The 26752-nt window shown below is 50.2% G+C and overlaps 2 protein-coding genes across 9 annotated transcripts in view; one reads left to right on the forward strand and one right to left on the reverse strand.

The window, feature by feature from the left end:
• Window positions 1–16294, forward strand: part of ABCC10 (ATP binding cassette subfamily C member 10) — a 28683-nt gene extending 12389 nt beyond the window's left edge. For 6 of the 7 annotated variants that reach the window (XM_068156803.1, XM_068156811.1, XM_068156819.1 and 3 more), the window contains 19 exons: window positions 1056–1283; window positions 1485–1641; window positions 5208–5347; window positions 5825–5904; window positions 6053–6224; window positions 7135–7233; window positions 7420–7609; window positions 7976–8053; window positions 8432–8623; window positions 9042–9177; window positions 9524–9719; window positions 10486–10829; window positions 10990–11159; window positions 11457–11617; window positions 12265–12518; window positions 12825–12970; window positions 13440–13537; window positions 13724–13836; window positions 15798–16294. In XM_068156803.1, the coding sequence (XP_068012904.1) occupies window positions 1056–1283; window positions 1485–1641; window positions 5208–5347; window positions 5825–5904; window positions 6053–6224; window positions 7135–7233; window positions 7420–7609; window positions 7976–8053; window positions 8432–8623; window positions 9042–9177; window positions 9524–9719; window positions 10486–10829; window positions 10990–11159; window positions 11457–11617; window positions 12265–12518; window positions 12825–12970; window positions 13440–13537; window positions 13724–13836; window positions 15798–15933 (3090 nt within the window). In that variant the 3' untranslated portion in view covers window positions 15934–16294. The remainder of the gene's footprint in view (window positions 1–1055; window positions 1284–1484; window positions 1642–5207; window positions 5348–5824; window positions 5905–6052; window positions 6225–7134; window positions 7234–7419; window positions 7610–7975; window positions 8054–8431; window positions 8624–9041; window positions 9178–9523; window positions 9720–10485; window positions 10830–10989; window positions 11160–11456; window positions 11618–12264; window positions 12519–12824; window positions 12971–13439; window positions 13538–13723; window positions 13837–15797) is intronic. The other variant, XM_068156835.1, reaches the window with a different exon arrangement.
• A 572-nt stretch (window positions 16295–16866) lies between these two features.
• On the reverse strand, window positions 16867–26752 carry DLK2 (delta like non-canonical Notch ligand 2). Of its 2 annotated transcripts, none has more exons than XM_068147727.1 (6): window positions 26657–26752; window positions 24391–24492; window positions 22808–22871; window positions 20416–20546; window positions 19618–19762; window positions 16867–19110 (listed from the first exon to the last, which is right to left on the reverse strand). In XM_068147727.1, exons 2-6 carry the CDS (start codon window positions 24461–24463, stop codon window positions 18333–18335), a joined length of 1191 nt encoding a protein of 396 aa, XP_068003828.1. In that variant the 5' UTR covers window positions 24464–24492; window positions 26657–26752; the 3' UTR covers window positions 16867–18332. The 2 variants fall into 2 exon arrangements, with proteins under 2 accessions (XP_068003828.1, XP_068003837.1); XM_068147736.1 differs by lacking the exon at window positions 26657–26752 and adding an exon at window positions 24577–24651.

Raw genomic sequence — 26752 nt, forward strand, 5'->3', positions numbered from 1 at the left:
CCTTTTCTGCAGGGCTGCTCTTAGTGTCAGCATCCCCCAGTCTGTACTGATACTGACGATTGCCCCAGCCTGGTGCAGGACCTTACACTTTGCCTTTTAAGGTGGGACTTACAGAGGTGCTTCCATTCTCTTGCTCCAGTAATGTCATCAGTGGTGAGGTGGCTTGCAGTGTGGACAAAGGCAATTATCAAGGTAGCGGTTTTATTTTGCTTCAGGCTTGGCACCCTCACTCATCCACTGCTTTTTGCATATTTGCAGCATCATCTCTTTCCTTACCACATGTCAAACATTTGATTCCCACCTTTTACCTCTAATTCCTGTCTTTTATCTGTAGTGAGTATGGACAGCAGTTTCACTTGCCATTTCCATCATGCTTTGGAAGCACAGAACATAAGTTAGCTCCATGTCAGAACTGTTAGGAGCTTTAAGAATATTTATATTCCCAAGAGAACATGCATCTAGTTGTACGGAATATGTTGAACTTTCTCCAGATATTGTAGGACTGGTTTGCTGAGTGAACCTCTCTTGTTAGTTTTCTTTCATGTTAGGCACACAGATATTCTTAGCTTGCTCTGCACAAGTTGACCCCAGAGCAGGAATGAGGACAGCATGTGGGAGGGACACCTGAGCTGCTGGATGTGAGCGAGCCAGGTGCTGGATATAGACTCATTGTGTTGTGGCAGCAGCAGGCCTGAGAGCCAGGTGTTACTATCTCAGAGTGCTGTCAAGCAAAAGCAGGTACATGGCATCCAGTCTGGACCTAGTAATTCCACACATTCCTTCACCTGTGTTGCATGTCCTTCAGTTGGGAAGCAGTATATTTTGCCTTTACACAGCACATATGGCTGAGGAAGCTGGTGAAATGAGTGGAAGCAAAATTCTCAGTGACTGCCACATGAGTTTGTTTTTGTTAACAATAAATGATTCCTGGTATCTCTAGCCAGGCCCTTAGCAGGAGGCACCTGCAGACCTGGCCCCAGCCCAGATACCTAGCTGGCATTTGTTGTATTAGGCAGGCATAGATTACACTATGTGCTTTTCCTCTTTGTCTGCAGCTAATGACAGAGTTCCTATCTGGCATCCGTGTGATCAAGTTTTACACCTGGGAGAAGCATTTCAGCACCAGGATAAATACCTGCCGAGCTAAAGAGCTGCAGAAATTACGAGCTGTCCAGTACTTGGATGCTGTGTGTGTGTATCTGTGGGCAGCACTGCCTGTTCTTGTCTCCATTGCCATCTTCGTCACCTATGTCCTGTTGGGTCATCCGCTCACAGCCACGAAAGTAAGTAGTAGGGAGACCTTCAGCTTTGTCTTGTTGGAGAACAATCTTCAGTGGTGCTGCAGTCCAGAGGCATCTCTACAAAATAAACCCAGCCTGTGTCTCCCCACAGCTCTTCAGGTGTTGAGTAGTGAAGCTGTTTGGGGGAAACAAGATGCAAGGGAGTACTGCCTCTAACTCATGGCTGTTTCCTTATCCATGCAGGTGTTCACAGCGCTGGCCCTTGTTGGGATGCTTGTTCTTCCTCTCAATAGCTTCCCATGGGTGTTGAATGCAATCTTGGAAGCCAAAGTTTCCCTGGATCGAATCCAACGTTTCCTTGAGCTTGTAGACCAGGACCTGGAAGCTTATTATGCCCTAGGTAATGTCAAGGGATGCTGCTGCACTTGGGACGCTGGGCAGGTATTCCAGTGAGCTCTTTTCAATGAGCAGTTAATTAATCACACATGCCACAGGTGCCGGTAAGTACGACTTTATTGATTATAAAGGCAGACGAGCCTGCACCATAGCACTGCAGGGCATGAAACTGGAAAGCAAAGCACAACCCAAGTTACCCAGTAGACCCAAAACCAGAGCCTGATCCCCAGTAAAGTGTGGCACAACCCCACAAGCTACCCAGCAAACCCGAAAGCAGAGCCCAATCCCAAGCAAAGCACAGCTAACTTACCCTAAACACCCTGTAAGACACATGGCGATACCGGAGATGGCAAAGTGGCAGAGCTGACTGTCTCCCATCCAGGCAGGCATCCCCACGAGACCAGATCTTGTCTTGTTGGATCGGAGAAAGCGGCAGCCCCAGCCAGTAGCGATCTTCAGCTTTTGTAAGGGTCCTGCGTCCTGTGATGTCGGGCCAGGACAACCACAGGAGGCTGGGTCTTGGAGCCAAAGCCCCTCCCATATGTTGCAATCATGTTATGTAGCTTCTCACCCTACTGCTCATGCATGCAGCCCGCTCAGGGGGTTGCATGTCCCCTGCCCAGCAATAGCCTTCCTCATCTTCATCTCCCTCAGGTCCATTAGCGGTCAAGCGAGAGCTTGAAGGTCTTTTGTAGTCAGGTCAGGATGTCAAGACATTCAATACATTCCCATCCCTGCTTGGTTTCATAAACAGAGGAGACCTACAAATACATGTTATCTGTTACTCTTGTCGTGCACCTGGGAGCTTCTGGTCAAACGCCAAGCGTTCCCAGACACCCCTGGGCAGCTGGGCACAAACACCAATTATTCCCAGGCAGGCCTCAGCAGCTGGGTACTTGTAATCAAACTCCAATGAATTCTTCCCTGCTACAGCAGGGGGACATTGGAAACAGAGAGCTGAGGTGTAAGGCGCCGGGAGGACAACTGGCTGTCACATCATGTTTCAAGATGTTTGACCATCAGAGGCAGAGTGAAGGCATCTCATTTCTGAGTGTTTCAGCAAAGAGAGGGAAGGAGTGTTTCCCCTTTAAATCACTTGTTGTGGAATCCTGGATTAGAATTCCACTTGCTGTGGAATGAGTGGAATGCCCCTCACCCAGTATAGGAAGGCAGTATTGTATTTGTTGAGGTAGGTAATTTGACAAAGCTTAAATGAATTTGAGAGGCTTTAGCAAAGGTTAATCAAAGTTGAGTTTGATATCAAGGTTAACTACCTTACTTACTACAAAGACAAATTGATTTAAGTTGGATTAATAAGATTGTGCAAGAAGTATACAGGTGGAAATTGGCTTAGAGTTAGGCTAGGATGACCTTCACAGAAATTGGGAATAAACAGAATAAAGATGGCCTTCCTGTTGACTCGTTAGGTTTTCAGAATGGACTCCCTTGCTCTCTGAACTCCTCGGAGAGGAGCCTAGGTGTGGCTGCAGCCAATCTTAGACCTGGTCAGCAGTTCTTGACTAAGATCATAAATGAGGCCCTTCCATTGTGTAACAAGGTTCAGAATGGACTCCCTTGCTCTCCAGATGCCTTCAGAGAGTATGATTATATCCACCCATAATCCCAGACTTGGTCAACAATTTATAACTAAGGTGATTTGAGTGTAGGGACTTCAGTGTAGTGCTTTAAGATAAGTTTGTGCATCCTATGTAATTTTGAGATAGCAGCAATTTAAAGTGCATTAACACTATTGCTGTAAGCCATAAGATAGCAGTGTTTAACCAGTCAGCCATCTACAATCAACTGTAATCAATGCAGCGATTTAGACAAATTTTAACAAAGCTCACTGAGCAAAAAGTAAATCATGCAAACACACAGACAGAGCTATGCACAGGTAGAGAGGTTAACCTGTGATTAAGGTGTTTCCTTTCCTGCAGATTATAGTAAATTTGGGCATGCAGGGGTCTTTGGGATTTCATAAAATCCTAGAGATAGCAAATACTTACAGCTCTTTACTGTCAGATTACTACAAGCAGATGGTCTTCCCTGTTGTCAGTCTTTACAGACAGATGGTGGTGGATGATCAGAGTTGGATCTGAGAGGCACCCCAGCTCAACAAGATACCCAGTCACAGCCACTGTCGTCCCAGATTGCTCCAATAAGCCTCACTTGGGATCAGTATTTATAGGGTCGAATCATGATTGACTTTGCTTGGTGCTTTGGACAGTACTGTTTCCACTGTGGCCATTAATCTTGTCAGGCAAACTTGGCACTTTTTGAAGGGGCCTATGGTCTTAATTGTCAGCACCTTTCCAAGGCATTCAGGAGTTGCAGGTGTGGTTAGCGGTGCCTAATAATTCCAATTTATGGTACTTGTACCAGGGACACGCAGATACTGAATCATTTTGACTTGCTTTCCCATAAGTCAAGATCAGAAGGTACCAAATTGTCCCAGCCAATCTACATTTTGTAATTAAACAAGAACAAAACAGCTGGTGCTGACTTCATAAAGTGGCACAGGTGGAAACATAGCAAAGTGGCTCAGGGAAGGGGCGATCTGCACTACTGTGCTCTGGAAAGTGGGAGAGAAGGCTGCAACATTTCTCTTTACCAGCCATAGACCATTGCTTGTCCCTGCAGAGCTCTGCCTTTGGTGTCCATTTAGAAGAAGCCGCTCCCTCCTCTGTCCAAAGTTCCTCTGACACTGAAACTATGTTTATAGCTTTGCCTAGCAGAAAGGCTTGAATAGGTGCCCCTGTGCCACTCTCTTCCATCACAGCTCCTTTTCTCTCATTCCTTGCCTTTTGCTAGCTCTCTGCCATTCTTTTACCTTTATTAGTAATAAAATCAGGTTATCCTTATGTCATGGATTGAGTTGAACCTGCTGCTGTTATTCATACCATGCTGCAGTCATGCCAGCTTCAAAAAATGAAAGTGCTACCTGGAGCTTGAAGTTCAGATTGCAGCATGGGAGGCTTCCTGTTCTGGTTGCTGCTTCTGGGTTCCAGGTTCTTGGGTGTTGACTGTTTCTGCAGGTATGGCATCAGAGTGAGTGGGAGTCAGCTAGCTGCTGGCTTTGGTTTTCTGGTTTATGCTGGTTTGGTTGTGGTTTGTTTGGTTGGGTTTTTTTTTGTCTCTGTGTATTCCACTGTGCTGCTTCTGCAAATAGGCTAAGCTAAGGTAATCATGCATTATATTATTAATTAGATTATTAGCTAAGGTAACTATTTGAACCCTGAGTTTTGTGTGTTACTCTTCTCCTCACTTTTGTGTTGGAGGAGCAGGGAGTTTAGCCCTTGCACTAAACCTCTACACCTTTCAGTGTCTCCCTGATAGCCATCAGGTCATTATGTGTGTTTGGTGGAAGCTGAAGACAGGATTGGAGGAAGGGAAGTATAAGCTTAAGGGCATGTTAGTAGGCAAGTGTCCCATTATGCACCTGGCTCAAGGGTGATGCCCTTTCTGTGGTCTCATCTATTTGGGAATAAAGCTGATAGTATTTGTGATGCCAAGTGTCTTTCATAGTCTGGCCTTTTCATAGTAGTGTGCAGTTCTGCCTTTCTATTGCAGATGTCCCTTCAGGTACTGCTGCCGCCATGGAGATTCAGTGTGCAGCCTTCTCATGGACACCAGTTGAGGAGGAAAGCACCAGGCAGCCCTTTTCCACAGGCACAGTGCAACTGCACATTGAGAACCTGTCAGTGGAAAAGGTGAGCAAGGACACAGGAGGTAGTAAAGAAGAATGAGTCCAGAGAAGCCAAATAGTGGAGCAAGGGTGGCATGCTTTCATGTTTTCCTGGCCTTACAAGCCATGCATGAAAATCTTTCTTAGTCAAGCAGCACAGGACACATATCACATCTCTGAGAGCTGAATGATGCTGGAGCGGATCCAGCCATGGCTTACACACAAAAGATGAACCAGCTCTGCTTTCTACTGCTCCAGCAGGAGAAGGCTGAGCAGGGAACACACTTGGACTCCAGAATTAACATTCCTTGCAGACTTGTGCCCTTCCATATCAGGAGTTTGGTATACCCAACAACTGTACCTGGCTCCACTGCTGAACCTGTGAGATAGGTCTAATTTAAGACAGTAGTCAGCTTTCTTAAAGGCTGTGTGGCTCAGTTAAATCCAGACAAGCCACCCTGTATTAGCACGTGAGGTTGCTCCTTTTCATTTCCCTTTTCAGGGGATGCTCCTGGGAGTTGTTGGGAAAATCGGCTCTGGCAAAAGCTCTCTGCTTGCAGCCATCACTGGAGAGCTCATTAAGTAAGTAGCCTAAAGGCTTCTCCCTGACTCATCCCTCTATGCCATGGCAGGCAGAGACCATCCACTGCTATCTCTATTTGTAGACCATTTTGGTTTATCAACAGTTCTCCTTTGTTGCCCTTTCCACTCACTTCTGGTGTGCCTGCAGGCAAGGTGGACGAGTGTATATTTGTGACCTGGAGCAGGGATTTGGTCTGGCCACACAGGAGCCTTGGATACAGTCTACTACTGTCCGTGAGAACATCCTTTTTGGGCGGGAGTATGATGCCAGGCTCTACAAGGAGGTGGTGGAGGCCTGCGCCCTCTCTGATGACCTAAACGTGAGTGCCTAACCTGTAAACATGCCTGGGCTGCCTTGGCCAGCTTTTGCATCCAGCCTGAGCCTCCCTGGGAGCAGTTCTCATTCTTCCAGGCTGTAGACTGCTTTTCCAATGTGCCAGTCACACAACATTACTCTGATTGCCAATCCCAGACCATACACTCTGGTAGCACTTTGGATAGGTTCTTCTGCTGCTAAGCCAAAACCCCTTGATCCTGGGGAAAGGATATGTTCATGCAGAGCTGGTGGCTGCCAGCTTTTTCAGGCAAAACCTATCAATAGCTCATACATTTTTTTGGATCAGAAGGAGCTTCCCTGGGCTCTGGAAGGGCTGAGTCTGTGGTCCTTCTGTCAGTAATACACATATTCTGTGTCAGAGGCTTATGGCTGTATTAGCCAGTAAACATGGCTTGCCTTCTATTGTTCTGTAAGCTGATGCTTGATTTTCTCTGAAGTGTCAAGCACTAGGAGCTCCTGTTTGCTTTGACAAAGAAATACTCTATAAAGGCAAGATTTGGCAAATAGTAGACTATGCCTGTGCCACCAAATCAAGAATAAACTGTAGCTTTTACCACTAAACTTTTTGGGTGGGCCTTAGCATGGTTTTGGTGCAGACACAGCACTTGCTTTCCCAGAAAATGCCCAGGTGCAATTTGAGACCAGAAATTGCTCTCAAGGGTAGTTCAAATATGTTCACCTTATTCTGGGTTGTAAGAGAGTTCAGTTGCAATAATACCAAGCTTGCCATTTGTCTGCAGAATCAGTGTGTAGACTGTTGCATTGTTTAATATTCAATATGATAATTTCCCTAAAGAATTTTTGCCAGAGGTAGGAGAGGGACCCCAGGGTTCTGGTTTTGGGTCCTCTGTAGTTTCCTGTCCCTTCTAAGTGGATTTTCTGAAATGTTTCAGATTTTACCAGCAGGTGACCAGACAGAGGTGGGTGAAAATGGTGTGACACTCAGTGGGGGACAGAAGGCTCGAATAGCCCTTGCCAGGGCTGTTTACCAGGTAAGTAGCAAAGGAGTTGTGCTGTGGTAGATTGTGCCCAGTGCCAAGTCAGATGTAAAGAAGCTGGAATCACTCAGCTGTACAATGTGCTCTGGCCTAAAGATGCTGGCAGTGTGCCACACAGAGTCACTTGCACTTTTCAGTACAGCACTGCCTGTTGCTGCTTGTATTTTGTCTCCCTCCCAGGAGAAAGAGCTTTACCTCCTTGATGACCCCCTGGCTGCTGTTGATGCAGAAGTAGCCAACCATCTTATGCAGAAATGCATTCTTGGAGTTCTCAAACACAAAACCAGGATCCTTTGTACCCACAGGACAGAGTTTCTGAAGAAAGCTGATGTCTTGCTGTTAATAGACAATGGCAGGATAGTTAAGACAGGTACATTCACTGTCTCAGGCATTCATTTGTGCCTGTGTTCCAGTCTTGGAATGGATGGACAGAAGGGAGTAGGATTAACTAGTGAGAAACCCATTGATGAAGTGCTTGAGGACACTGCATGTGTGCAAAGATGGGACAGAAAGGAATGTGCAGATGTACAGATAAAACAGGACAGCCCTAGAGATGGGGAGCTGATAAGGCAGAAAGCTATGGCAGATTGTATGAAGTAGGACCTTCAAGGGTGCAGGTGCTGTGAGAGAAAATAGGGAATGTTAGAACAAAACTGGGTCTTGTCATCACAAGACACAGGAAGTAGCTGGCATCTGTTCCTCATGGACTGAAGCATTTACATGTCTCTCTTCACAGGCACTCCAGCTGACATCCTGCCACTTGTGGAAGCCTTCCCCAAGTCCAAGGATATGGACAAGAGAGAGGAGGAGAAAGGTCCATACCTGGCAAGCTTGAGGGTGGCTGGGGCACCACAGCTCAGATCACCACCCAGAACCTTTACCTGATGGCTGTTGGCCTTAGAGCAGAGCTTCCACCACTTTACTCTGCTGTGGCAGTACTGACCTGTGGGTAGTATGTGCCTAGAGGGAGAGGAGACCCATGTATTGTTGTCTATTGGTTTGGAATAATATTTGAATCTATTGTTCCACTTGTGGTCCAACTTTGGATGCAGGTCTGAGAGGATTGGTGCACATATCTTGAAAGAGGAGAGAAGTCTCCCTCATAGCCTAGGCCTGGTCCATTCACAGCAAGGAACAGTTACAGGAGGAACTTGCGTCACACTGACATTTGCTTTTGCCTCCATTCCCACAGCCCATGATGAACAGGGCCAAGAAGTGGCTGTAGAGACAGAGGCAAAAGAGTCAACACAAAACAATCATCTCATCCACAAGGAGGAAGAGAAGAAGGAAGGGGCAGTGGCTTTTGAGGTGTACAAAGCATATTGGCTAGCAGTGGGCAGCTGCTTGGCATTATCCATCCTTTTGTCGCTCTTCCTGATGCAAGGTGAGGCAGTGGCCCAGCAGCACATCTCCCTTCAGACATCACTCTCCTGTCATTCCCTGGTCGTGCAGCATCTAGGGAAGAAAAGAGGCCAGGGAGCTAACAGTTCTCTCTGCAGCAGGAAGACCTCTTTTCTTTGCCCCAAACTAAAGTAGCACAGTTGAGAAGGGGGCACATGTGGGAACAGGATCTGGCATCTCAATGCTGTATCAGCAGTTCCGTGTTGCCGCTGCAGCTCAGGACTGTTCCCTTGTTCCTGCTCTACTGCTAACAGTGGAGAATGAAGGCAGAGGAAGAGTAAACTGGACAGTGAAACAATAACAAAAGCTATCCAGCAGCCTTTCCTCCAGATTTTCTGCTTCATATCTGCTGATTTTAAGGTTGAATCCCACTTTATGCAATAATCTGTCTTCTTCTGTAGCATCCAGAAATATTTCAGACTGGTGGCTGTCACACTGGATCTCCAGCATATCCCAGACAGCAAATACCTCTGCGATGGCCTGCTCAGCTTCTCTTCCTTCCCCACACCTGCTTCTCTTCTCTGTTGCTGGGCTTGTGTAAGTGAATCTGATCAGGAGATGCCACTCTCCCATTTTGCCCTTAAGTGCATTTTCTGTGAAGATCCTTGTTGAGAGCAGGGATAAACTGACCAGCCTGCTCTGGGAAATCTGTTTGACCTGGTGAGATGCTCAAAGGGCTTCTATTTGGGACTGATAGAAGATCCCTAGCTACAGAGTAGTCAGTTTGTCCCAGCATGCTAGAGGGATGGACTCTCACAGGAGTATCATGTTGAGATATCCTGGTTTCCCATTGAGATTTCTTCTGGGTTCTCATGCCCTGGCTGTGAGTTTACTGTCATGGGGACCTTGGCAGATTGATAATCTTCCTTCTTCTGTGTTCCAGCTCTCCCATTCAAGCTCTGGACACCACTCCAGCCCCTTCCAATGGCTCACTGGATGTGAATTTCTATCTGATAGTTTATGGGAGCATTGCAGGAGCCAACTCCTTCTTCACCATTCTTCGAGCCTTCCTCTTTGCTTATGGCACTCTCCGTGCTGCCGCTGTTATTCACAACCGACTGCTCCAGAGGGTTATAAAGGTAATGGCCAGAAAGTCCAGGGCAGGCTGGGCCTTTTGCAAGTTGCTTTGCTTTGACATTTTGCTCCTAGTTGGGTGTAGGGATCTGGGAGGAGGATTAGGGCTTCTGCTGATAGTAGCTGATGAGCTCCCCATAGGACTATATCCAAAAAGGGCTGCACCACAGCCAGGACAAGGGACCAGTGACTTGGGGTTCAAAATGTGTCCTGTAACACTTGTTCTATTTCATGGAGGAGTGTTTTATGGCTGCCACCTGTATCTATTCACCAGCTAGGCTTCAGTGTACAGCTGTGATGAGGAGAAATTAAGTAGCTTTTGCAGGATCGTGAACTCAGATTGAGATAAGATTGGAAGGAGTCATAAAGCAAGATTTATGGCTGATGCTATCATGTGCCAGTTAACTTTTGTTAGGATTTGGGCTTCCTTGAGTCCGCAGACTAGAATTAGGGTTAGAGGACTGGAGGACAGGATTAGAGGCTAGTGGATTGGCTACTGGTAGGCCATTATGGGATCTGAGTGACTGCTATCCTGGTACTGTCTGCCATTCACCTCAGAAGGACTGCTGACTTTTACTATGTGAACAGCCTGAGCGGATGCTGGCTTTGGAGTCTGAGACTTCGTCTCCACCTCAGGAAATGATGGGCCTGTGGTGGCCATCCTGTTGTAGCCTTATCTGCTCCCCATAGTGCTGCTCTCCTGGACACTCTTCTGTGGCTGGATCTTACTGCAGCTGACTGGCTCTTACTTTCTGGTTTCCTCGTTGCTAGGCCACAGTCACATTCTTTGACACCACACCAACAGGACGGATCCTGAACCGCTTCTCCTCAGACCTGTACTGCGTGGATGAAAACCTGCCATTTATGCTCAACATCTTGCTGGCCAACATGTACGGGCTCTTGGGCATGCTGGTGATAGTCACCTATGGCCTCCCATGGATTGGTCTGGTCTTACTCCCTCTGGCTGCCCTCTACTACTCCATCCAGCGCTATTACCGGTGTACATCCCGGGAGCTCAAGCGCCTTTACAGTGTCACCCTGTCTCCTATTTACACTCACTTCTCAGAGACCCTCTCAGGACTGTGCAGCATCAGAGCCATGCGGGCAACAGAGAGGTGAGTAGAAAGAAAATGCACCAAAAGAGCCAGAGCTTTGGCTTAACAGACCAGTGCCTTATTGGATATGGGGCTGGTTATGGTGTAGTAGGAATGCTCGTGTCCTGTGGTAGAAGGAATGAAGGTTGAGTGGTGCAGACCTCTGTTGTGTGCCAGCCAGGTTTGAGTTGGAGAATCACCTGCGCCTGGAGCAGAACCAGCGCTGCCTCTTTGTCAGCAACACAGCAGTGCAGTGGCTGGACATCCGCTTACAGATGATTGGGGTCGCTGTGATTACTGCTATTGCAGGAATTGCCATTATCCAGCACCAGAAGCAACTGGGAAATCCAGGTAGGCTGCCAGGAATTATTCTCTGTCCACCCCTATGCTGTGGCCCAGGTGTTCCTCCTCTTCTAGCTCAGAAGCTACACATCTTCCTACACTGGAGTAAGATCCAGAGCTCCTGCTCCGTCCCTTTACAAGTCACCCACAGTATAGTTGAATCAGCTCCTGTCCCTCCTCTTGCGTATCCCCATACTCAAGTGTGATTCCAGACTCTAGATTTCTCTCTTGTTTCTTTGTTCTGCCACCAAGATCTCAGCTTCTTCCCAGCCAATAACATTCTTGCTTATGCTTTTGTCATCACAGGACTTGTGGGCCTTTCACTCTCATACGCCCTATCTGTCACAAACCTGCTCTCAGATCTTATTTCGAGCTTCACTCTGACAGAGACCATGATGGTGAGTGTGGAGCGAACAGAGGAATACACCACAGACATTCCCACAGAGCCCCAGGATAAACTGATCCAGGTAAAAATTCAAACATGTTCTCAGGGCCTGGCCCATCCTTTGGCTCTGAGCCCTGCTCTTGCCTCCTGGGGAGATCACAGGGTTCCAGTGAATGGGTGGAGGGCCCTCACCCAGTCAGCTTATTTCACAGAATCAATAAGGTTGAAAAAGACCTCAGAGATCATCAAGTCCAACCTGTCACCCAACACCTCATGACTACCTAAACCATGGCTTCAAGTGCCATGTCCAATCCCCTCTTGAACACCTCCAGGGACGGTGACTCCACCACCTCCCTGGGCAGCACATTCCAATGGCCAATTACTCTGTCTGGAAAGAACTTTCTCCTCACCTCCACCCGCACAAACTACATTGATCACTCATTCTTTACCAGTATGTCCCTATAGGAAGATGAATCTCTACCAGGAGTTAATGAAGGATGGAATGATGGGAAAGGGTAGGAGAGAAGAACAGGTGATAGCTCCAAACTTTGAGGGAAAAAAAAATAAGCCTAGGAGGTGGCTGGAGTTGGAGCTGGGCCGGGTGTTTGGTCTGCTCAGGAGCCAAGCAACCATCTAAAGGGAGGGATGGGACTTGACCTTTGGGAAGGTGAGGCTGAAGACAACAGGGGGCCACGGTCATATCCTGTCTCACCTGGGTATCCCTCTTAGGTTGCTGCTGACTGGCCAAGCCAGGGGCTTGTGGAATTCCAGCAAGCAGAGCTGGCATACCGAGAGGGCTTGCCTAATGCGCTTGATGGCGTGAGCTTCACCATTTACCCTGGAGAGAAGGTGGGGATCGTAGGTCGCACAGGATCTGGAAAATCCACCCTTTTCTTGGCTCTTTTCCGCATGCTGGAGCTGAAGTCGGGCCGGATTCTCCTGGATGGTGTTGACAGCCACCTTGTGGGCTTGGAGGAACTGAGGTACGGAGGGGAGGGCAGAGCAGAATGGAGGGTAGCTGGCAGAGTCTGGAGGCTGAGAGCTGTGAAGTGGTTGGATGCCAAAGGGAAGAGTGAGGAACAAAGGATTTACTGTCGTGGCACCCTCTTGTCTGATTGTAGCACATTCTTAGGAGTTGCACTGTTGTTTCTGAACAGTTGTGCCGAGGCAATGAGGCTGAATGTGACCCATGTGCCTCTAAGGTGTACAACAAGCCAAGATACCTTACCTCAGGAAAGAAAAATAGCAGGCCTTTGCCCCTTGGGCTCTCAGCTCTCATTTGCTTGCAGATCTAGGCTGGCAATCATCCCCCAGGATCCATTTTTGTTCAGTGGCTCAATCCAAGAGAACCTGGACCCCCAAGGGAAAAGGACAGACGCTGAGCTCCGTGAGATGCTAGAGCAATGCCACCTGTGGGATGCTGTTACTCAAATGGGTGAGTCTGAACCCAGTGAGAAGCAACTAGTGAAGTGAGCCCTCTTACTGGGAGACTGGAGGAGGACTTAACTCATTCAGGCAGCTGAGGGAAAAAGGCCATATGGGTACAGTAGGGAATTGGTTAGGTGAGGCTATGCTAGGACCAGCATGGGACCCTGGGGCATTCCATGAGATTTAGTGGCAAGGGACTGGCAGGTGATGGATTGGGTGGGAGAATCTTGCTGAGGATAATAGGCCCCAGTGGACATCTAAGCAGAACCTGAGAGATAACCCAGGTCCTACTTCTGGGAAACGTGGCATCTCTGCCAGATGTTGTTTGTGTTCAAGTGTAAAGGCTTCAGTTCCTAAGGCATGGGCTTGAGCAGGACTGGCATGTTGAGTGCTACTGGGAAAACCCCAAACCGGGGGAGCCATTTGGGGCCCTGTGCTGAACCTACTAGGGTGACTGCTGAATTTGTCCTCTGCAGGTGGATTGGACAGTGAGGTGGGAGAGAGGGGAAGGAGTCTGTCTGTGGGACAGAGACAGCTGTTGTGTCTGGCAAGAGCCCTCCTGACACAGGCCAAAGTGAGTACCCTGCCTCTGTTAGAGCAAGGTTGGGAGGGGAGCTGCTGTGGGGAGCAGCGCACTCCAGAGCTGGGGATGTGATTGGAACAGACATCTTGTGCTACCTGTTCAGGTTGTCTGTAGACAGGAATTGGGTGGGATCCTCTGTGGTGCTTGGGATTTCCCTTTACTCTCTGTCCCTGGCAGGTGCTGTGTATTGATGAGGCCACAGCCAATGTGGATCAGAAGACAGACCAGCTGCTGCAGAAGACCATCCGCCAGTGTTTTGCTGACAAAACTGTTTTGACCATTGCTCACAGGTATGAAGGAAGCAGCAACTCCACACCTAAATCCATCCTACCACTCAGGGAGTGGTGGCAGCACCTGCCATGACTGTACCTTGAGCTGAGCCGGGGGGTCTCCATGATGAGGCTTCTCAAGTGTAAAAGGCTGGACCTTGCCTATTTTGTTGCCTCTGCTCTATTAGCCCCTGGGTGCTGGGAACAACTGGATGTGAAAACCTTGCACCCAGAAACTGGGGGACAGCAAAGGGCAAAACGCCACATTGTATGGCAGATGGCTCTTCCCGGGTGCTGCCTGCTGGGACAGGAGTAGTAACTGGAACGTTGTGGTTTTGCCAAATTAGGGCAAGGAGCCGTGGAGAACTATACTACAGAAGGAGCATTGTGAATACCGGGGAGGAGCAGGTGTCTGGCTCAGTAGAGGGCACTGCAGGATAGCCAAAGCAAAGGGTCACAGCAAGCTGCCAGCCAAGGGAGGCGGGACGCTGGGTAGTTCTGTTTTCCAGAACTCTGTGCCAGCAAGCTAGACACTGCCCAGGAAGGACAGGGCAACAGTGCTTGCCCCACAGCTGAGAGATTTAGTGTAAGAGCAGGGGCAGCAGATGCTTGCAGGTGGAGGGAGGACAAAACTTAAATACCATGGATACTGAGAAAAGATGGGTTAGCATTAGACAGTGTTCTCACTCTTGCCAAGGGGAGAATTTGGAGGAGGGTAACACAGTTGTATGGGGAATATTTTGAAAACACAAAGGGTACCACAAAAATAATCAATTGAGCAGGTGGCAGAGGCTTGTATCCTGTTGTACAGAAGTGGGAGTAATAGATGACAGGCAGGGTGGTCTGGGCCTGGCAAGCAGATTGAGTGGGTCTTGTTAAATACATCAGATAGGAAGGAGGTAGGAGGGAATTTGGGGTATTGTGTAAATAAAGTTGAAAGGTAAGGGCACTGTGGGCTGAGGTGTGTGTTTGGGTTGGGTGGGAGGAGGCTACCTCGGATGAAGGAGTAATTAGAGGAGAGGGAACCAGTGGTGGAAGGAGTGATTGATGGCAAGGCAGCAAGACTGGGTCGAAGATGGCTCCAACCCCTCTTCCACTGGGATGAAGGGGGATTGAGGGGGGCAGTAAGGAGGGAGAGCTGGTGATGGAGTTGCTTTGTACCCATGGTTCTTCATGCTATTCAACTCTGGGTGAAATGTTAGTTGCACGGGTGAAATCTAGGGAGTGAAGTGACTTGACATTTGTCCCTTGCCACTGAAGGTCACTTTCAGTGCAGCAGGTTGGCCCTCTTTTGGGTGTGAATATGTAACCAGAATCCTGAACTCCATACAGCTTTTTAGCTGCTGAAATCCTGTGCAGTCTCTTCCCTGTGACTTGTAGTTTTGCAGGACTGTAGTTTCACACTGAACAGTGAATAACCATGCAAAGGAATTCCTGCTGCCCAAGGTTGCTGCCCTGCTAGCAGTCTGGGCAAAACTGGGTGCATATGTGTGCTGTGGTTGGCAGTCTGGCAACTATCTGCTAGTGACAGCAGCATAAGCAAATAGGGAAGGGACTGACTGCTGGGGAAGGGCAGCTGATACACAAGTCCATTTCTGCTACCCTCAGGAGGTGACAGGCAAGGAAAAGTAGGGGCAAACAGAAGCAACTCCTCTGTGGGAACAGAGACATCTTGTTCAACCACAGAACTAGGTGTGCCCTGAGCTCTTCCTCCATAGAGCTTCCCTCTTGGCTTCTGGTGCACTGCCATGCCCAGCAGCTGCAAGGCATCACTGTGCTCTCCTAAGACGTGATATGTTTCAGCAGTGTGCAGAGGCTCTCTGGGGACCTGCACTGCAGTGTGCCCCTGAGCACACAGGAAGATGTGGGTCTGTATCCTGATGCTGAGCATGTCTTGGGCTATCCCTGGACACCGGGGGAAGCAGTATCCAGGATTATTCCTCAGATCCACTGACATCTGTCCTGCTGTTTGCTATTCACAGGCTGAACACCATCTTGGACTCAGACCGTGTGCTAGTGATGCAAGCTGGGAAAGTGGCAGAGCTGGATTCACCCACCCACCTAAGCCAGAAAGATGGCTCCTTGTTCCAGCGCCTCCTGCACAGTGGGCAGCAATGACCTCCACCTTGGGCTGGGCCCGGCCAGCCCTCTTGGCTCTGTGCCTGACTCTCCTCTTGTTTCATCCACCAGCCCTGTCCTTGCAGGACCAGGAGCTGCTGAGGTGGGGGGTTATTCTTTCCTGCAGACAGCAATTGTGTGTCCTCAGGGATGGCAGCATGTCACTGTGGCTTTTCCTTTCGTATGGAAGATGGCACATGGTGTTTAGGGCTGTGCAAGCCTAGCTGGATGGGATACTACTTCCCTCCAAGTCTCCCATTTGAGACTAGAGGGATTTTCTGCTCACTGAAGGAGAGTCTTCTGGTCTGAGGCTTAGCCTTTTATGTGCAGTTTAAAGTGGAAATAAAATTCAACAATTCTATGATCCTTGTGAAGCTGCATTATTCAGGTCCCTCTTCCCTTTTCCTACTAGGCATAGACTTTGTGGTGTCCTCTCTGCACAAAAATAATCCTATCTTCTCCCCACTACTTTCAGAGGACAATAACCTGTTGTAGCCCAGAAGGTTGCACATGGAGGCCTTGCTGCTTTTCCTCCAGTTTACAGTAGAGAAGGCCTTTCCCTGAAGGGATAGAATGTGATTAAAGGCCTGTAAGGCTCATGTATTTCAAGACTATTTTCCAAGGGAAACTGCCTATTCTTCCTGCCCTGCTTCCAGTTTTAAGGTCAGATTGTTGTTCTCATTGACACCCTTGGACTCAAATCTTGGGCTTTCCCCTTCTCCCAGACACTCTTAAGACCATGCCTTCCAGGTACACACTTTTGCTGCAGGAGTCATCTCCACCCCTGCAGCCAGAGCATGAGGCAACACAAATCAGTGCCACAATATGGGTTTGCCTTCTTGAGGGAAGTGATGGGAGATAATTATCCAGAACGAGTAGCTGACCAACCTGAGGAGGTTGGTGTCTAGAGATCCCTTGCAAATTATTGTATGATTCTCTGATACACTGTTTCTGGGCTTGTATTTGGTTTATTTCATAAAGGTAAATCATCCATCCATGTATAAAAAAATAGTCTTTCTGAGGAAGCCCCAGTCTCCTTTCCCAGGTCTTCCTGCTGGCTGAGTCCTTACTTCTGTGTCTGCTTGCTTCGTATGATCTTTAAACCAGCTCTGCAACCCTACAGGCCAGTACTAAGGTTTGGGTTGCCAGGTTTTTTACTGCACTGCTTAGCCCTCCATGCCCATGAGGAGGCACAGAAAACCCTGGCTTTGGCAGAGAGACACTGCTGCACACCAGCACAGACAGGAGCAGACCTAATACAAAGGCTAAGTGACCTGGCCATCTAAGTGACAGCCTTAGTTGTACTTTAGCAGTGGTGGAGAAGACAGTATTGAATCTGCTTCCTACACTCATCCCAGGCTTAGTAGCTTTTCTTACATCCACAAACACTACAATGATTGATTTGAGGTTAGTGCCAGCTGCCTGCCTCAGACTGACTGGGAGAGGAAAAAAGGATCTGGATATTATATTGTTTCAGCCTTGTCCATCTCGTTTTACCTGTGAGGGCAAATGATAAGGACCAGCTCAAGCCCAGAGGACCCCAGAGGGGAGCAGGTCATGCTCTTCCATGTCAGCAAATGGTGAGGGAGAAGTGCACACTGAAGACGGGAAGGAGCTGGGTTGTTTGTGACCAGGCCAGAAAGGATGGCTTGGTAAGAGGGAAAAGAAGACACCTGGATCATCAGGAGAAAAGTACAGAATGTGTTTGCAATCCCAGGTCCAACAGCAAGAGGAAGGAGCATTACCAAGGGCAGAAGAAGGGCATAAGGAGACGCCCACATTATCTCCAGAGTCTCTGAACTGGCTTACAGAACCACAAAACCAAAGAGCAAGGATGTTTCCCTAGGAACAGCATCTGAACCAAAAGCCTCCAGGAACAGCCAGGAGACACCCCATTCAGTGCTGGGGCAGGGAGCCCACGCAGCCCATCCCAAATGCCCCAGAAGAAACATTCCAACACCAGTGGAAATGAGGACAAAGCCATTTCCAGTAGTCACAAAGAGGGAGTTACAAAGGGCCTGGCAGAATTGGGCTTGCAAGAAGGCCATGCACTCCTCAGCACTACCTGTCCTGTTTCTGAGAGCTCAGGCTGGACAGTATCAGCACTGCATAGTGTGGGCTGCCATAAGCAGCATGTTACCACTTCCTGCAGAGCTGGCCCAACCCAGCCCTGCTTTCAGATACCCGTGGGTACTGGCTGCACTGGCCAGGCCGGAGACAGCTCAGAGCCAGGTGAAGCTGTCACACCAACACTCAACACCCAGGGGTTTTGTTGACATGTTCACTGCCCCGGGAGCTCTTCCCTGCTGTCTAGCTTGTGCCAGCTCAGCTCCCCAGGGTGCAGTTCAAGGGGTTTGCCAGCACAATGACCTGCCAGGGCCCAGCTCAGTCTTTGTAGCTCACAGCTCTGTTGTCTTCCTAGGCTCAATGAGCACAGTGTTGAGCATGCCCACCTGACACTCTTGGTCTTGGAGCTTCCTTGCAGCTTGAGAAGAGCTTTGGCACCAGTTCGATCTCTGACGGCCCCTCTGCCAGTTCCTCAGCATTAGCAGGACAGTGATGAGGACCAGTACTGCCGTCAGCACCCCAAACACTAGCACTGTCACCAGCTGGACTTCACTCAGACCTGAGTCCCTTTGGGTCACCACTTCCTTCACAGAGATTTTCAGCAACCCTCCCCCCGTCTCTTTCTCACTGTGGTTGGCCATGCGCTGCCCCGTGACTGCAGTCCTGACAGGCGCTGGCTGTGTCACCCCTGGCATCTCGCTAGTGGTGCTTTTCACACCCCTGCCATCCTCATGGTTCACAGGGTGGTAGGGGGAAGCCCAGGTGGGCTCAGGAACGTAGATTTCACAGGTTTTGCCAGTGAAACGATCAGGACACAAGCAGTCATAGTCATTGATGCGGTCATAGCACTTGGCCCCATTTTTGCAGGGCTGGCTGGCACAGTCGTTGATGTTGATGGTGCAGAAACGCCCTTCAAAGCCCACCTGGCACTGGCAGGAGAAGCGGTTGATCCCATCGTGACAGGTGGCACCGTTGGCACAGGGACGCATCAGGCAATCATCCACGTCGTTCTCACAGAGATCCCCCACGAAGCCGGCGAGGCAGCGGCAGGTGAAGTTGCTCGCAAAGCCGTTTTCATCTTGACATTGCCCCCCATTCTTGCACGGAGACCTGCGTGGAGAGAGCAAGGAAGAGTCATGGCCCTGGAGAGCAGGCAGCTTTCCCCAATTCAGGGAGCTAAACACACACAGCTGCTCATGTGGCACGCGAGTCCAGCAGCTGTGTCGAGGAGACTAGGGAGGAGTTTCAGCCTTCCTGCAGATTTAGGACTCCCTCAAGTTGTTGCTGTGCATGGACCCACTACTAGCCAGGGAGGGTCTTCAGCCAAATAATCTGAAGAGGAAACGTGCCCTCCTAATGCTCCCCAGAGGCCCATGGCTGTCAGTTCATCACACCTACAGCAGCAAGGGATGGGAATTGGTTCAGAAAGCAGCAAAGACCTTGCCCATGGGACTATATGGTGCACACAGGCAAAACAAAGGCAAAGATGGTTTTGGCTCAACTGCCTTAGTGCATGGAGATCCACAGATGATAAGCCAAGCTGGGCCACTGCTTGGCAGTGCATGACCCAAAGCCAATGCTGTCTGTAATCTCACTGCCTTTGCTACCGTGTCTCACCCTGCCTTCTCACATGGCCCCATCTTCATCTCACAGTCCTTCCCATGGAAGCCTTCTGGACACAGGCAGGAATATTCCCCATCTCTATCATAGATGCACTGAGCCCCGTTCTGGCATGGGGACTGATGTTCACAGATGTGTATGTCTGAGGGGAAAGAAAAAGGTGGGGATTAGTGAGAAAAAGGAGGCAACATGGCCCACTCAACTCAAACACAGTCTGTCAAACCCAGTGGGGATGGAGACACATCAGGAGATTCTGCTCCCTCTCCAACAGATGCCTGCAGCAATAGGAAGGCAGTGCCTACATGATGCCTCAGTTCACAGAACACACAGGCTTAAGGGTGCAGAGAAATCTGCATGACACAAAGATGCTGTGCATGCCATCTAGCTGGTCAGTGCAGTCCCTATGGCACAGAGGACCTTCTGAGGCTAGAGGAGGGCTGTCCACCAGCCACCTGCTGAAGGCAGGAAGCTTCCCAGGGGAAGGAGGAGGTGCTGCCTGGAGCCCAGCTGTGGCATGGGAAAGGCATTGAGTTCATCTGCTCTGTTTCCTGAGGCTGACTGGCATCATGGCAGCCCTTGCCATGCATCCAGAAAGCAGGTGGCAGCAGCCTGGCCCTATTTGTAGGAAGGGGACAGTCCCAGCTGTGGCATCCAGGCTATATGCTATCCCCTGTGCAGTCCAAACAGCATCAGCCAGTAGCTTTTGGCTATGCTGGCTCACCCATCCAGGCAGGGTGTGCTGGGCTCAGCTCTGCCCTCAACACTGGAGGCTGGGATATCTGGCTCATGACTTACCTTTGTCACAGAACTTGCCAGCCCAGCCGGTGTGACAGATGCACTGCCAAGGCTGGTGGCATGTCCCATGGAGACAGCCTGGCATAAGCACACAATCCTCACAGTACTCGCCCTCCCAGCCTGGATCACACCTGCAGGAAGACAGGGCATGGGAGTGGGTTAAAACCCAAGCAGGTGCTGCAGGAAAGTTGGCTGTTTGCCATGCAGGGTTCCCTTAGATATGGTGGCATTGGGAAATCCTCCCAATCACCCCCATGAACCTCCTGACTTCCTCCTCCAGAGGTCAGTACCGGCATCTCATCTTTCCATGAAAGCAAGCAGACAGAGCAGAAGCAGACTCAGCCTCTGCAGCCATGGAGGATGAGTGAGCAGAAATAGAGCTCAGCAGCATTGCTTTTAGTGCCCATGTCCCACTGCTGTCCTCCAGCCATCTGCTGTGTATACACCACCGCATTAGCTCAGCGATTCTCTCATGCAGCCTAAACCTGAACTCCCTGAGGGAAGGGGACAAGAATCCTGAGGTCTATGTTCTGTTGCACCTCTGTGCATCATTGTATAATTTTTCATTTGAAGTGCACCATAATCCAACTGTGAAACACTAGCATGTGGAATACATTCATCAGCCAGCTCACAGGACAGTATGATGGGAAAATGTGTGGCACACAACAAGCCTTCTGGCCCCAGAACAGCAGGGTGATGGTGATGGCTAGGTGAAGCCAAGCTGCTGCTCCAGTGGCTTCTCTCAGACCTGCCAGTGGGTAAAGAAGTAATAACATCCTGAGAGCTGAGTGGAGATGACACCAAGCCACAAAAAAAATATCTAAAACCAGCATGAAATTAAATCTAACAAACCCAACTCAGCCTCTTTTGTGGCTGGGGCCCATTTCAGAGTGATGTGTGGTGACAGCAGTTTTGCCAGGCTGGTTCAAGGCTGCCCTTTCACACCTGGGTGACTGTTGTCACTGAAGGTTTTTCCAAAGAGATGAGGAAAATGGGTTTAAAAAAAGAAATAGTTAAGGAGAGGGGTGTTGATGAGAATAGAGGTGATACCACGTGCCTGATGAGGTCTGGGGAAATGCATTTATACCTGGACAGCCATGAGCTTACACAGGGTTGTGGGCCTTGTACACCCTAGTTCTCCCAGGGAAGCAGGTGCCATCAACTTTCCTTTTCTCTAAAAGGAAGCTGGCCAACCTAAAAATCACCAGGGAGGGGCCCAGGTAAGTGGCCAGGTCTCCCTGAGTTTGAGGTGATTTCAATGGGGTACTGCCAAGCTGCTGCAGGATTCAAACTGCTGCTCCGGGAAGCCTGAAATCTGGGTCAACAACTCACACATGCTTCCACCAGCAAACCCTACTCACCACAGCAAGAAGTGCAGCATCTCTCTCTGAGGCTTTGCAACATGAGCCCCCAAGCAGCCACTGTCACCAAAAGGGCTCAGGAGGAGCAAGCTCTTTGCAGCTGCAACCGGAGGCCCAGCAAAACCAGAGCTGGATCCTCCCTGATGCAATGGTCAGTGTGGTTATAGTCACTGCCAGGCCACATCTGCTCCATTAGGTGAGAAAAAGTGGCCCAGGCATGGTGTGATACTGGGGGCTAAGCTATAAAATGGGGCTGAGCATGCCCCAGCAAGAATGAGGTCTCAGTGGGCACTCTGCCCCCTTGCAGCACAGGTGTCTGAGCCAGCCCAGAGAAGCCTGTTCCTCCTGGGGCTGCCCTGCAGGATGGGGACTTTGAATGGCCCTGCAGTGGGACAAGAGATAGTGTTCAGGGCCATGGAAGCCCAGGGCAACCACGTGGTTTCTTCTCTCCCATAGAATCTGGATACCAGCTGGATTTGGGATGCCACTTCTGCTGCAGTAGCCCCCAGCTTGCCTGAGAGCCCTTTAGGAAAACATTCAGAGATCCCCACCATAGTCCAGGCTTCCAAGAGGGGACATCTGATGGCTTCAGATATTTATGTTCACAATGGCAGCTCTTCTCTTCCATGCCTCCAGGGAGAGAATTCCTATCTCAGCCAGTGAGGAGGCCAAGCAAACTGGCTAACCCCCAAGCCTGCCCTGATGACTTTCACCATCGTATCTGAGCCTGAAGGCTGCCTCACATCACTCAGCCATGGCCAGACTCCCATCTAGACAAAAAGTGCTCAGCAGAACAACATTGATCAGTGTTAGTGGTGGAAACACTGGAGCAAAGGCTGTGGGATCAAAATTTCCCACTCCAGAGGGTGTCAGGTAAAAAGAGAGCAGACGTGTTGATTTCAGGTATGGGTGAGCAGAGGAGCAAGCACTTTAACTTGGGGAAGTGGTGTAGGCACCAGGGAAAAAGCACTGAGAGAGAAAGCAATTATGGTCAGGGGCTGTAGGAGCAGAGAGCCAAGGAGAAGCCATACCTGCACTTCCCATCCTGGTCACAGCAGCCATGGGCAAGATTACAGCGCTCGCTGCAGTCATCACCTACAAAGCAAAAGACCAGTGGAGCTGGCATAAGCAGAGATCACAGGTGACTCAGGATCCGCCTGTGGCCCTGCTGGCTCACAGCATTCTTTTCCTTCCTCAATACTTACCCTGCCCTTCTCCTTAGCCTGCCCTTCCCCAGAACTGTAAGATGGGGACTTTCCTTTAGGTGGATGGATGCCACACAAGAGATGAGGACTTTGCAGTTAAGTTGTGATAACACTTTCTTTACTGATAAATTAGACCCTGCTTCAAAGCGACCCAGTCTCTGATCATCTTCCCTACCCTCTCTCTGCTGTTTCCCTTAGACCTGGGGGCCTTCTGGGCAAGAGCTGGGGTTGTCTGTGCACTAAGGCAACCTGTGTAGTAGGGCCTGACCCATCTAGGATCCTGGTCCCATGGTCATGCAGCAATCATGATGGGAAAGCTCAGGGACAGGTACCACAACATGCATAAAGGGACCAAGGATGGAAATGCAAGTAATGGCTCTTCTTTATGTCCCAGAATGTCCCCATCCCTGGGGACAGCTATTGGCATGAAGTAGTCTGGTTGCGGCCTCTGCCCTCCTCCAGGACCCAGCTGCCAACACTCCCCTTCTGGCACTGGGCAGCACATGGTGCCAGGTATCCAGTTCTGTTTATTTATTTAAAGGCCACAGAAGCTGTAACTGAGCCATGGTCTCACTGTGCCACTTTCCATCCTCCACGTGGCACTGGCCGGCTTTCTGCAGCCAGGTGTCCCTTTTCCTCTCCACCTTCCCTTCTCTCTCATCACTTGCTTTTACCTCAGCCCCACAGGAAGCATAATCCCAGGCCAGGCCTGGGAGTTGAATACCTTTGCTTGACTAAGCCACTCCATCCCAAACTGGAGCAGGTTAAAGCCCCCATGCTCAGATGTTCCCAAGCCGTGTGATGTGCTGCCTAATAAGTGAGCACAGGAAGAAATCCCCCATGCTGTGAAGCAGCAGGTACCACAGCTCAGGATAAGAGCCTCCCTAAACAATCCACAATGGAGATGGAGCAGCATCCTGGGACTGTGCAGCCCAAGTGTGGGAATCATCAGCTTTCCTATTTGTAACCATTACTCTTGGCAGATAGCTTTGGGAATTCGTTGCTTATCCAGGGCAGGGGGAAATGAAACTAATCTTTGGGAAGAGATTTTTGTCCCTCAATATTCAGGTTTAGCTGTTCAGTATTGAGATCTTCTTTCCCCTTTGTGCTGCCTCTTGGAACAAGCTTATCAGTTCAGGGACTCATTTACCCTAACTCAGGGGAGACAGAACAGTGGGACCTCTCACTATTTGTCTGCTCTGACACTGCCACTCCCATGGGCACCAGAGAGGGGGTCTCTACAGTTGCAACCAGTCACCCCTCAGGCACTGGATGACTGAGCAGCATTTTCTGGTCTTCCAGGTCAGGCCAGCTCTATTTTGCATTGAAAATTAAGGAGACCTCAGCAATGCCAAGGACAGTTTTGGAAAGATGGATATAAAAGAGGGCACATGTCTACAGAGACTTACCTTGAGCAAACTGGTGATGGGCCAAGAGGATCCAAACCAAGGACATAAAATGGAGACAGAAGCTCCTGAGCATGGTCAGTGTGGCCCCGCCGAGATGAACACCTGAAGAAAAAGGAAGAGCAAGCTCAAAAACATTTCCTGGCTCACACCACAGGTTCACTTCACGCATCCTTTCCTCTCTGCTACCTGGGAGTTTTGACTTGAAACATTCTGTTTTGCACAGACTTGTCACCGCACTCCTCTGTCCTTCCACACTCCTTCCTCTGAAGCAACTCTGGAGCACTAAGAATCAAAAAGCCTTTTAAAATGTGTGTACAGGAGAACTGAGTGTGCACGCTCAGTCTTGTGCAAGTAATAGCTCAGGCTGTTATACTCTGTCTTGGAGCAACAGTCCTTGCTAGCTGCTGTCATAGGAGCAGAAGCCTCCAGAAATACCAGCCCAGCTGCAACGACCTTCTTCTTCCCTCCCTAGGCCTGGAGGGCTTCAGCTTTATGCTGTGAAAAGTCACTCTTGTGCGTGCTTCAATGAAAAGCTGACTCTTTTCACTGTGCCCAGGGTGCTTTTCAAGCCCTTTGGAGGACAGGGAGACTAGTAGCAGGCACCCCACATTTCATTTTCCAAGCAAGGGAAAGAAGCAACAAATAGGCACTAGATATGGGCTACAGCCCCAGGTAGGAAAGGTATACATGCATTTCTTGCTAGGTGTGGTCCTTTTCCTTGGCTGTCCTGCAGAGTGCCCTGTCAGCCCAAGGTTCCTGCACCCATCTATTCTCCAACCGTCTCCTGCCCTCTTGAAGTAACATTAAACACTTTCCAAAAATGCTTATTCCCTCCCAGCCTTCTGGGGTTGTTAAGGGCAGGAAATTTGAGGGTGATATCATAAATATATTACTATAATGAGGTGGGAGGGGTTAAACAGTTCTGCTAGGAGTGGTGAAGGCGTGGAGCAGAATCCATCCCGCTGCGTGGGTGTGAAGGACAGGGGCCACTTTCAGCTCAACTCTTTAGCTTGGGAAGGTTGGGTTGGGTTGGATAGCTGCATGAAAGACTTCTCAGATGGGGACAGAAGTCCTCCCACTCTCCTAGTTCCTGCTAAGGGCTTCACCCACCTGAACCAGCCAAAATAGCCTACAAAAGCAATGATATTGTTAGAGCAGCTCTCCAACAAATAAACCATCACCCACAAAAGATGCAGCATTTTCAGAGGGGCTACAAGATGCTACTGTCACTGCCCCTGCCAAATCCCAGCATGGATTGCTGCATCCTCATGGTCCCTTTGTCACCATGTTTGCAGGACCCTCCTTTGACTCCTGCCCCAAAATGCTGGGCAGTGATGAACAGCTGCTGCATTTCTGGGGAGGGTGAAGCAATTCCTACGAAACTTTTAAAATAATTTAGAGATGAGTGGTCAGTATCTTGTTCCTTCAGGGCTGTGAGATCATCCTCTGTCCACATGTCAATGGAGTGGTCATTTTTTCCCCTACGGTTCCCCACAGCCTCCCCACTCAAAGTGCAGAGTCTTAGACCTCCTGATGTAGCCACCCCACAGGTAGTTCTCCCAGCTCCCACTCAAGGGCCACCTCAGACCCCAGCAAAGTGCTGGCGGCATCCACGAGGGCAGCTGCCGCCCAAGGGAGATATAAGCAATACCCGGGCAGGCCTGTCTTTGGATCACAGGGACACGGAAGAGGGAGCTCCCTCTACCTCACTACTCCGCTACCATATAGCCGGGCTAAGGTCTTCCAGCCCCGTAGGGCCTGCGGGCTATTACGGACGCCTCCGGGAGCTATTAACCTCCCGCTCGTGGTGGCTAGGGACCTCCACACGGCTGGAGGCTACGAGGGACAACCCCAGGAGAGGGCTATCAGCCTAGCCCGGGGGATAGCAAGGACCCCTTCCGAGCTAGGAATTTGGGAGCAGGGGTGAGAAGCAGAGGCAGAGGATGCCGCACTACTGCGGCTCGCCGCTCCTGCCCCCTCCCTCTTCCACCCTCTCCCCCTCCCCATTCTCCCCCATCCCCCGCATCCCCCTCACCCTCCCCATCCCCCGTAGATTTGGGAGGACCCCAGTGCCCTAGGGAGGTGCACGGCCATGGGCGTGACCCCAAACCCACGGCCAGGCGGAGGGGACACTCCGCGGAGCTCCACACCGCCCCGGCCCCCTCGATCCCCCTGCGGCCGGGGTGGCGGCGGCAGGGCGCGGGGGAAAGCCCGGAGAGCGTGTTGCCAGCGCCCGCCGTGCGCTGCCCTCTGCCTCCCTGCTCACCTCGGCGACGCGGCGGGTCGTGGGGCTATCGCGGGGCGCCGCGGCAGGGGGCGGCCATTCCCGGCGCAGCAGCGGCGGGGCTGTGGAGGCGCGGGG

This window comes from Melanerpes formicivorus, unplaced genomic scaffold, assembly GCF_026170545.1.
Source record: "Melanerpes formicivorus ecotype bairdi unplaced genomic scaffold, bMelFor1.0.p_v2 SCAF_2, whole genome shotgun sequence".
Taxonomy (NCBI): Eukaryota; Metazoa; Chordata; class Aves; order Piciformes; family Picidae; genus Melanerpes; species Melanerpes formicivorus.